The sequence below is a fragment of the Schistocerca nitens genome, chromosome 1 (genome assembly GCF_023898315.1).
Source record: "Schistocerca nitens isolate TAMUIC-IGC-003100 chromosome 1, iqSchNite1.1, whole genome shotgun sequence".
NCBI classification, from domain to species: Eukaryota; Metazoa; Arthropoda; class Insecta; order Orthoptera; family Acrididae; genus Schistocerca; species Schistocerca nitens.
In genome coordinates this window covers 705,163,759-705,175,555 of record NC_064614.1, presented here as the reverse complement: position 1 = coordinate 705,175,555, position 11,797 = coordinate 705,163,759, and the positions used below count along the sequence as shown (strand labels likewise).

Below are 11,797 nucleotides of genomic sequence, written 5' to 3'. Positions count from 1 at the left end.
GAACCTAGGATCTCGTGATCCAGAGGTAGCAACGTTAGCCACTAAACCATGAGCTGCACACAATGTGGTATGGAGGCACATGGGGTCAGCACATGGCTCTCCCGGCCTCTGTTAATGTGGACCACAGGTCCAGTCCTCCCACCAGGGAAAAAATCCATGGCAGTACCAGAAATCAAACCCATGGCCCCCACATGAGGGACTGTCATTGACCACTTGGTACGAGGACAGACAAATAAAATAATATAAAGTGAAATTTAAAAATGCTAAAGCAAAATAAACCGAAATAAAATAAAAATTAAACAGATATAGGCTATAGTTAGCACAGGGTTGCATTTACCAACAGTATAGTATATAGATTCCCGTGGTTATATATCTATGGAATATCCTAATGTGAATTTTGTGTTACTTTTGACTGAGGACAAATTGGAAAGGAGTGTGAAGAAAAATGGAAATTCCAAAATACATAGGAGGCTGCAGATGGATAGCATATAAGGATAACTCCTCCAACAGATAATAACTAAGAAGGTTACCACAGTTTAGTTTAATTTGGTATAGTTGAAATGAAATGTCGTGTGGCTAGGGCCTCCCGTCGGGTAGACCGTTCGCCTGGTGCAGGTCTTTCAAGTTGACGCCACTTCGGCGACCTGCACGTCGATTTTGGTATAGTTAACACCACCTATGAATTTATTTTGCTTTAGTTTGGAGTGAACAGCCACATATCTAATTGTGGTGTCCTTGAGTACACACAAGTTTTACAGAAGGCTGGAGTGTAATAAGCTCAATATTCCAAAATTTGATACAAGTGAGGGCTCAAAGAGCTGTGGAAAATGCCTTAGAATTTTACCTGCCAGATTCAGAATTTTCCATGCTCCTATTGCCCGGAAAGCAGAAAACGTAGTTAATGTTGTGTATTGCATAATTTCTTATGAAGAAATGGTGGTTCTGCTGACATTTCACAGATCTGGAAGCTCCTGGCATCGAGCAAAGTCATGCAGCAGGATTACGAATAGAGCACAATAGGAAATGTTTTTCAGAATCTACATTTGTTTACAATTTCATATAAATAGCACTGACTGATTTAAATTCTGTTATGAACAGGTTGTGGAATGGGATGTATTTAAGATAACATATATTGGTACAGGTTTGACATAACACAACATTAATTATAAAATTGGATTTTTGTTGTAGAGCTATATTTGCGCTTAACCATGGTAGTGAGCTACACCTACAAACACTAGAGTCACTGTGTGTTGTTGTGACGGTTTGTCCATACGTGACATAGATTGCCATAGCAATTCTTGATCTCATGGGAAGGATAGCAAATCATAATACCTCAATACTGGAATGTGTACATCATCACTTCCAGATCCTGAGTGCGTTGACTGCTAAACGTTCTTCACTTCCCTTCTGTATGTGCTCTGATGGTTGTTAATTTTCTTTAGAACCATTTCACGATCCACATTATGTTCGAAATACTGACATTTGGAAACTAATTTCTCATAGTATAAACCTTTTTACTGTGGGGACTATAGTCTTTGCTCTTAATTTTCCATACACTTGGCAATGATTTATGCAGTTCTACGAATACAATCATAAATTCACATGTTTAATGATGTAAATCCTGTGGAGATTACTGCTAGCTTTACTTAAAGGCAAAACACAGAGTGGTGCTGCTGGGCAAAAATATGCATAGCATTTACATGCTCAGACTTGCACAGATTTGTCTGAACACAGACTGCAACACAAATTTTTCAGTCAGTGATTCACTGATATGCAACAATTTGTCAGTCAAACACTGCTCAGGTCAGCTGATGAATATACCTGAGTGTGTAAACAGCATTTTAGACATTACAGTGGAAGTAGAACTACCATCAACAAGAATGAGGGTATGTGTTGAGTGACAATCACATGAAGTATTCCTGTTAAAAATATTCAGCATTACTATTTCACTTCTTATGCCTTCTAAAAGTGAATCAGCTTAGATGATAATTATGCGCTCAGCACTCTGGAAATTTACAGTTATAACTTCTCACAATAGTTTTCTACAAGTTGTATCCTCCAGTGTGTTTCCTCAAACTACCTGGTGAAGGCTCTACAATGTGCTTCCTTACGTAATTTGTTCATGAATGCCTTGTAAGCAAAAGTGAAATGATGGCTATAGATGCTTGATTTGCTTTTGGGAAAACAAACAAATAATAAGAGTTCATACCTGGTTATCAGATGGAAGCAGGAGTGTTTGGACTTGGGGTGGGTCAAGAATATGCGCATTCACGTTGACCTTTGAGCAAATAATCTGTCAATCCTGCACAGGCTGTTTTTCTTGGAATATTTTGAAAACCTCAGAAATGTATATTGAGTGGGCCAATCTGCTGTTACAAGTCTGATTTTCTTAGTGTGTGTAACAACAAAAGTGAAAATCATTCTTTCAACACATTCCTTGCATTTCCCATTGTTGATGTGATTACCATTTCTGTACTGCGTAACACCGATGTAGCCATGTTTTGTCATAATTTATGATCCTGAATATCAAAATATCAGAATTAAATTTACCAAACATCTGCTGACTTGTAGTCTTTCCTTTCCTGTATAAGACAGCATTAACTACCAATTTTTAATGAGGGTGTGTTCTCAAAGTATGGAAGTTTCATTACACAAAAAAATTAAATACAAAACTGTTCACATTTTATTGTAAGCTACTCACTTCCCTCAACTTTATATCTAACCACTGTATAACAACATATAATGCTACAAATGTACTATTTCAGCATTATTACAATTTCCCTGAGTTTCTTAATGCAAACTTACAAATATCACCAGATATTGCACTTAAAACTTACCCATATATGAAAAATGAATTAGCATGGCATAAAAGATATTTAGCACAGGAGAAAAGTGTTGCATGCTTAAAATGTGAAATATTTCACATTTGTCAATAACTGCATGACAAAATCAATTACTTTTCTCAATAATAGCACTCATAGACTATCTCTCCCATTTAGATTCACTTTACAACTTCTTCCTAGCGGTATACTGGCACTTTTTGTAACTGTTATTTGAGCTTCTTGGCTGCACGGCCTCTTTTCCACAAGAAGTCTTGTATTTGGTAGATGTAACCAATACTTTCCAAGAGCAGGTTTCACATTAGAATAATTCTTTGTTTCCTCACAAGCATTCTTAATTTTCCCTTCTGAAAGCAGTCCATCTGCCTCAAAATATTGTGTAGCAAGATTTACTACAAGGAATGCAATATGGTGCTCCTGAGCCAGATGTCTTATGAGATTACTTAGATGGTTCATTTGTGGTAAACCTGAAAAGAGTTAAGAAAAAAATGACAAATTACATGCATGCTTTCTATAGACTGAAGAGACCCATGGTGCACTAAGAAAATGCTCAGCTCTTTTGTGCTACTTAAAATGTCTAATTACACATTATTCTTCATAGCTTAGCTCTACAAATGATGAGTTAACAAAGGGACTTTCTTCCTCTAGCAAATCATCCTCCTCCTTATACCTTGCAGCTTTTCTGTTTCAAATGAAAACTTATTTAGCTGATCACAGATAGTCTGCATGTTCCCTTTTCTCATTTTAGCTCAAAAAAAGTTAAAATATGGCAAAAGTTTGCTATGGATCAGTCAAGAGTTATACAAGAGAATTAGTTTTGTCATTGATTAAAATATTTCTGATGAGTGATGGGAAGAGCCAGTTTAAAGCCCAGATGACTGCTTGGGGCACCAATCTGGGAGGGATGCCAGAAATGCCAAAGTGCAATATTTGTTCACAGGGTGTATCATAATTAGTAGCAAAAATCAACCAATTTCCATGCTCACTAGATTTGGATTTATTTATAAAGGTCTTGCACAGCAGCTTATGTGTAAGGCAGTGTGCGTATTGTGACTGGGGGAGGGGGGGGGGGGGGGCAGGGAGCGCGAATGACATGTCGCTTGTGGAGAGTGGAAGAAGCCCAAAGGATATGTCACTTTGTAATTTGTGTAGAACAGTGGCCACACCAAGTTATATGTCACTTGGTGATGGCACTCTTAGACCACCCTTTTGTATATGCACAATAAAAGGTTCAATCACATGAAGCATTGATTAAAACATCTTCCTGTATACAGAATGCCCCATTTGTCACCCAGTACCACTTCGAACTGGAATAAATGAACGACAGCCTTCATCAGGGCTTTGATTGTCATGCCCTGGAATTAGGGACATCCTGTCTAAGATCCTTGCCACCCCTCCTAAAGCAGAGTTCAGTCACCCACCTAACCTCAACAAATCTCAGTATCCCTTAGCCACTCTCAGCCCTTGCCACAGGGATCATATCCCTGTGGAAGACTCAGGTGCAAAACCTGTCCAATCCACCCACCTAACACTTCCTGTTCCATTCCTGTCATAGGGTCATCCTGCCCCATCAGAGCTAAATGTGTAACAGTCTATTTGTTGTGCCCATCTGCAGCTCACATGTCATCTTTACGATGAGCAGCAATCTACCCTTTTCCAAATATTGTTGAAGTGAAACATAGATGATTAACAGTACAGACATGAATAGAACAGGTTTTGAGATATACTATAGAAGATTACATGAGTAGAGTGAGTAACTATTGAAAAAGTATTGGATCAGATCAGGGAGGAAATTGATTTATGGTGGAACTTGACTAAAAGAAGGGATCAGTTGATAGTCAGGGGAAGTGCGGAGGGCAGTTAGGTAAAGTGGAAAGAGGGAAACCAAGCTAGACTATAGTAAGCAGTTTCGACTGGCTGTATGGATCAATAGTTACACAGATATGAAAAGACTTGTACAAGAGAAACTAGTGTGGAGAGCAGTGTCAAGCAAGTCTTGGGAATGAAGACCACAAAAACTGCAAGCTTTCAACATCTGCATAGCACCACATCAGTGTGAAGCAGTGACGTGCAACTTCAGATTAATAAGTTCAAATTTGGTTGATGAAGGAATTTAATTATTAGATCTATATGAGCGATAAAAGGGATGATGTCAAATATTTTATATCTGCATGTTGCTCATCCCACTGGCCATGATTTACTATCTAGTTGAAGTTAAAATTTAGTGATCTGCCTGTATGATATTTTTTGGCAACAGTATGGGCAATGTTCTGGAACCAGCTTTTGTGCTCCCTCATTACTCCAGCCCCTTGTTCACCCGCAACAGCATGGACTATTTTCACATGTACTCACATCTTTGCCAAGATGGCATCAGAATTCAGATTTTGGCCATCTACATGGGTATAAACACTGTGGCAATATCTAGAGGAAGTATAAATGAAAACTCAAGCTTTCAAGGTGACTCATTCTGTAATGTTATAAAACAGTATTTTGTCTGCTTGCTAAAAGTAAATCATGTTGAAAGTCCAAGAAATACTAGTCCAAAAAAGTAAAAACTAATATTTACCTCAAAAAGGGCATCATAGGATCAATTTTATTCTGTGAATATTTGATCTTATGTTTTTGATCTAAGAGTTTCAAGGTTTATACTATTATGCAGCCAACTGTAGCCTTCAGTTCCACCAATCAGAGTGAAAATATGTTTACATTCTGAGTGCCTCTCCTGTCCTATACAATATGACAATTTTGTTTCTGAAATGGTCACCATTTTCTCCTAAAGCACTACTCCTAGTTCATGCAGCATGTTGTCTTAATGATAACAAATTGCTGTCCCCCCCCCACGATAAAGGATGACAGCCAAAACAGTTGCAGGATACAAATTTATTAATTTATAATAAATTTTTATCCTGCAACTGTTTTGACTGTCGTCCTTTATCGTGAAGAATTTCAACAGTTGCTGTTTCAGCCATGTTTAAAATCTTGAAATTGCTGTTTTGCTGACTGCTCTCACATTGTCATAATAATGACTTATGTTGATAATAAAGATGATTTGCTCAGTATCACACCTTAACTGAGAAAAAGTTAAGAATATTTGACTGATGTAGTAACAAATTATCATGTGTGTTTAGTAGGACAACTCAGTACCTCTTTTGAGAGTCATGACAATCACAGAGTTGACAAACATTTCTCCAGCAGCAGAAATAAAGCCATAGACAGCTCTCAAAGTCTTACACTTGCTCTCCTAGCGGAAGCCTGTTCAAGCCAGTCCTCAATTATTCTGGCCTACAACACCCCTACCAAATACATAATTGAGTTTTATTATGATTATGATGTGCTTCAGTCCACTATCTGATAAGATTATATGAATGTGTGTAACATTGTACACAACTAGTACTTTCTCATGAGCAAAATAGACTGTGTTGTTTTGTGATTGTATTATTGTACATTTATGTGCATGGTTATATAATTAAGGTACACAGGGTGATTTTTCCCAACGTGTACAAACTCTAGGGACTGATCAATCCATTGACCAGGGAAGACATGACTGAGATGTGTCCGGATGTTAACAATGAAGTGGGCTGGAGCACCATCATGTAGCAGCCACATAACCCTTCGAACTGTCAATGGCACTTCTTCCAGCAGGTGAGGCGAAGACATTCACAAGAAACACTGACAGTTCCAGCCTGTTAGACAACTTGGAAGGAAGACTGGTCCCAAATTCGGGCAACAATTATCATGGCCCACACATTCCAGCTGCACAGATGCTGATGATTCGCTGTCACAATACCATGGGGGTTCTGCATACTATCCCGCAGATGACTGTTATGAAAGTTGAAGATACCATTCAGTGTAAAGGTGGTCTCATCTGATGGATAACACAAATCCCAGAATTGTGGTCGCTTGATGAAGAAATCAGTGACGAAACTGCTACTGGCATGGAAAGTCTGTTGTTAGTAAGCCCTGCACATGCTGTAAGTGATAAGGATAGTAAAAACTGTCATGGAGAATGTTCCACACAGTCATCTCCCTTACCCTGTAATGGCAGACCAACTACCTGGTACCAACGCAGCGGTTGCCTTCCACAGTTTTAATCACAGCTGCCCGCTGCCCACTGCCATTTGTTTTTCCCCAAGTAAACACCAAGTCCACAAGCTCTCGATTCGAATACGGAACAGTTGTATGCAACACTGTATTACATACACTATATGGTGAGTCAAACAATGGAAAATCCAGGATGGAATGCAACAATACCAGAAAAGGAAATTTGTACTCACCATATAGCGGAGATGCTGAGTAGCGATAGGCACAACAAAAAGATTCACACAATTAAAGTTTTCGGCCATTAAGGCCTTTGTCAGCAGTATATACATAAACAAAGATGATGTGACTTACCAAACAAAATCGCTGGCACGTCGATAGACACACAAACAAACACAAACAGTGTGATATTTCCAGCAGAGAGTACAAGTGTAGGACACTTTGCCACGAAGAAAAATGATCCTAATCCTACTCCTAATGATCCAACTCCCCAAGACACTATCCAAATTGAACCCTGCCTGGAACAGTTCCGTCCTCCGTCACAGCAGGACAAACCTCCTCTTCCTCAAAATCACCCTCTCCAAACCTTCCAGGAATTTCTGACTTCCAGCCTTACCTTTCAATCCTTCTTAAAAAACCTTAATCCTACTCCCAACATCACCACTGCTGAAGCCCAGGCTATCCGTGATCTGAAAGGCTGACCGATCCATCGTCATTCTTCCGGCGGACAAGTGTTCCATGACTGTGGTACTTGATCGTCGGGAGTATGTGGCTGAGGGACTGCGTCAGCTTTCAAACAACACTACATACAAAGTTTGCCAAGGTAATCCCATTCCTGATGTCCAGGCGGAGCTTCAAGGAATCCTCAGAACCTTAGGCCCCCTACTAAACCTTTCACCTGACTCCATCAACCTCCTGACCCCACTGACACCCCGCACCCCTACCTTCTTCCTAAAATTCACAAACCCAATCATTCCGGCTGCCCCATTGTAGCTGGTTACCAAGCCCCCACAGAACGTATCTCTGCCTACGTAGATCAACACCTTCAACCCATTACATGCAGTCTCCCATCCTTCATCAAAGACACCAACCACTTTCTCGAACGCCTGGAATCCTTACTCAATCTGTTACCCCCGGAAACCATCCTTGTAACCATTGATGCCACTTCCTTATACACAAATATTCTGCATGTCCGGGGCCTCGTTGTGATGGAGCACTTCCTTTCACGCCGATCACCTGCCACCCTACCTAAAACCTCTTTCCTCATTACCTTAGCCAGCCAGCTTCATCCTGACCCACAACTTCTTCACTTTTGAAGGCCAGACATACCAACAATTAAAGGGAACAGCCATGGGTACCAGGATGGCCCCCTCGTACGCCAACCTATTCATGGGTCACTTAGAGGAAGCCTTCTTGGTTACCCAGGCCTGCCAACCCAAAGTTTGGTACAGATTTATTGATGACGTTCCATCAGATTCACCTGGTCCTACTCCAAATCCCATGCCACTTTCCTTGACATTGACCTCCACCTGTCCAATGGCCAGCTTCACACGTCCGTCCACATCAAACCAACCAACAAGCAACAGTACCTCCATTATGACAGCTGCCACCCATTCCACATCAAACGGTCCCTTCCCTAAAGCCTAGGTCTTCGTGGCAAACGAATCTGCTCCAGTCCGGAATCCCTGAACCATTACACCAACAACCTGAAAACAGCTTTCGTATCACGCAACTACCCACCCGACCTGGTACAGAAGCAAATAACCAGAGCCACTTCCTCATCCCCTCAAACCCAGAACCTCCCATAGAAGAACCACAAAAGTGCCCCACTTGTGACAGGATAATTTCCGGGACTGGATCAGACTCTGAATGTGGCTCTCCAGCAGGGATATGACTTCCTCAAATCCTGCCCTGAAATGAGATCCATCCTTCATGAAATCCTCCCCACTCCACAAAGAGCGTCTCTCCGCCGTCCACCTAACCTTCGTAACCTCTTAGTTCATCCCTATGAAATCCCCAAACCACCTTCCCTACCCTCTGGCTCCTACCCTTGTAACCGCCCCCGGTGTAAAACCTGTCCAATGCACCCTCCCACCACCACCTACTCCAGTCCTGTAACCCGGAAGATGTACACGATCAAAGGCAGAGCCACGTGTGAAAGCACCCACGTGATTTACCAACTGACCTGCCTACACTGTGAAGCTTTCTATGGGCGAATGACCAGCAACAAACTGTCCATTCGCATGAATGGACACAGGCAGACAGTGTTTGTTGGTAATGAGGATCACCCTGTGGCTAAACATGCCTTGGTGCACGGCCAGCTCATCTTGGCACAGTGTTACACCATCCGGGTTATCTGGATACTTCCCACTAACACCAACCTGTCAGAACTCCGGAGATGGGAACTTGCCCTTCAGTATATCCTCTCTTCTCGTTATCCGCCAGGCCTCAACCTCCGCTAATTTCAAGTTGCCGCTGCTCATACCTCACCTGTCTTTCAACAACATCTTTGCCCCTGTACTTCCGCCTCGACTGACATCTCTGCCCAAACTCTTTGCCTTTACAAATGTCTGCTTGTGTCTGTGTATGTGCAGATGGATATGTGTGTGTGTCCGAGTGTATACCTGTCCTTTTTCCCCCTAAGGTAAGTCTTTCCGTTCCCGGGATTGGAATGACTCCTTACCCTCTCCCTTAAAACCCACATCCTTTCGTCTTTCCCTCTCCTTCCCTCTTTCCTGATGAAGCAACCGTTGGTTGCGAAAGCTTGAAATTTGTGTGTATGTTTGTGTTTGTTTGTGTGTCTATCGACCTGCCAGCACTTTCGTTCGGTAAGTCACATCATCTGTGTTTATATATATATATATATATATATATATATATATATATATATATATATATATATATATATACGAGGTGTGGCTAGAAAAAAACTGGACTAGTACTGGTGAAAAAAATCGGTAAACTTGTTCGACAAGATCGCCGTTTAACAATCAGAGCAGTGTCTTGAGTTAACAGGAGTTGACAAGGAAAGTGTCGAACAAGTTTACCGATTTTTTCAATGTTTGCATCAGTTTTTGCTGACAATGGTCTGCCAATGCGAGTGTCATCACTGGTGTCTTCACGGCCATCTTTAAATCGTTTAAACCACTCAAACACTTGTGTTCGCGATAAACAATCATCGCCGTACACTTGTTGTAACATTACAAACGTTTCACTTGCAGATTTTCCTAGTTTGAAACAAAATTTGATGTTAACACGCTGTTCTTTCTGTACACTCAACATTTTCCGACGCACAGACAAAACGTCAACTACTTAAAACAGACGCCACGGGCAGACTGAGTGCAGGAGGCAGATGAAACTCGAGTAGTAGGTGGAGCGAGAGTCACGTGACAGGCCACCACGCCGACTTTCAGCCTTATTGCATTCGTTTTATTGTTTCACCAGTACTAGTCCGGTTTTTTTCTAGCCACACCTCGTATATAGACACACACACAAGTAAATGCAACTTGCACACATGTCTGCAGTCTCAAAGAGTTGAAACCACACTGCAAACAGCAAGACCAGTGCATGATGGGAGTGGCGACTGGGTGGGGGTAAGGAGGAGGCTGGGGTGGGGAGGGGGAGGGGGAGGGGTAGTATATTGGGAGTGGTGGACAATGATGTGTTGCAGTTTAGACAGAGGGCAGGAGAGGAGATGCAGAGGGGGGAGGGGGGTAAGTAGCGGAAAGGAGAGAAATAAAATGAAATAAAAAGAAATTAAAAGACTGGGTGTGGCGGTAAATTGATGGTTGTGTAGTGTTGGAATGGGAAGAGCGAGGGAGTTGGATGGGTGAGGACAGAGACTAACGAAGGTTGAGGCCGGGAGGGTTACGGGAACGTAGGATGTATTGCAGGGAAAGTTCCCACCTGCGCAGTTCAGAAAAGCTGGTGTTGGTGGGAAGGATCCATATGGCACAGGCTGTGAAGCAGTCATTGAGATGAGGGATATCATGTTTGGCAGCGTGTTCAGCAACAGGGTGGTCCACTTGTTTTTTGGCCAGTTTGTCGGTGGCCGTTCATGCAGACAGACAGCTTGTTGGTTGTCATGCCTACATAGAATGGGAAGAGCGAGGGAGTTGGATGGGTGAGGACAGAGACTAACGAAGGTTGAGGCCGGGAGGGTTACGGGAACGTAGGATGTATTGCAGGGAAAGTTCCCACCTGCGCAGTTCAGAAAAGCTGGTGTTGGTGGGAAGGATCCATATGGCACAGGCTGTGAAGCAGTCATTGAGATGAGGGATATCATGTTTGGCAGCGTGTTCAGCAACAGGGTGGTCCACTTGTTTTTTGGCCAGTTTGTCGGTGGCCGTTCATGCAGACAGACAGCTTGTTGGTTGTCATGCCTACATAGAATGCAGCACAGAGGTTGCAGCTTAGCTAATAAATCACATGACCGGTTTCACAGGTATCCCTGCCTTTGATGGGATAGGTGATGATAGTGACCGGACTGGAGTAGGTGGTGGTAGGAGGATGTATGGGACAGGTCTTGCATCTAGGTCTATTGCAGGGGTATGGGCCATGAGGTAAGGGATTGGGAGCGAGGGTTGTGTAAGGATGGACGAGTATATTTTGCAGGTTCGGTGGACGGCGGAATACCATGGTAGGAGGGGTGGGAAGGATAGTGGGCAGGACAAGGTGAGTCAGCAAGAGAATTGAATCAGATGCAACATTACTAATTACTATGGCAGGAGAGGGTGCTAGGTCATGAGATATGATGAACGGTACCATGCTGTAGAAGGAAACAATGCATACTGTAACTGTGGCTGCATGGTACAGTGCATATTAGACCACAGTCTCTGTAACAATGTATGATTGAATAAATGGTCTCTAGCATGGAAACCGTGCATTTCTGGATATAAGTTCATTAGACCTTTTTTGTT

At 42.1% G+C, this 11,797-nt stretch overlaps 1 protein-coding gene across 1 annotated transcript in view; it reads right to left on the bottom strand.

Moving 5' to 3' along the window:
* Positions 1 to 2,699: 2,699 nt before the first annotated feature.
* The window catches only part of LOC126259726 (DNA repair protein RAD51 homolog 4), a 174,122-nt gene continuing 165,024 nt past the window's right edge, over positions 2,700 to 11,797 (bottom strand). The window contains exon 5 of the mRNA XM_049956708.1: positions 2,700 to 3,307. Coding sequence (XP_049812665.1) covers positions 2,976 to 3,307 — 332 coding nt within the window. The 3' untranslated portion in view covers positions 2,700 to 2,975. The remainder of the gene's footprint in view (positions 3,308 to 11,797) is intronic.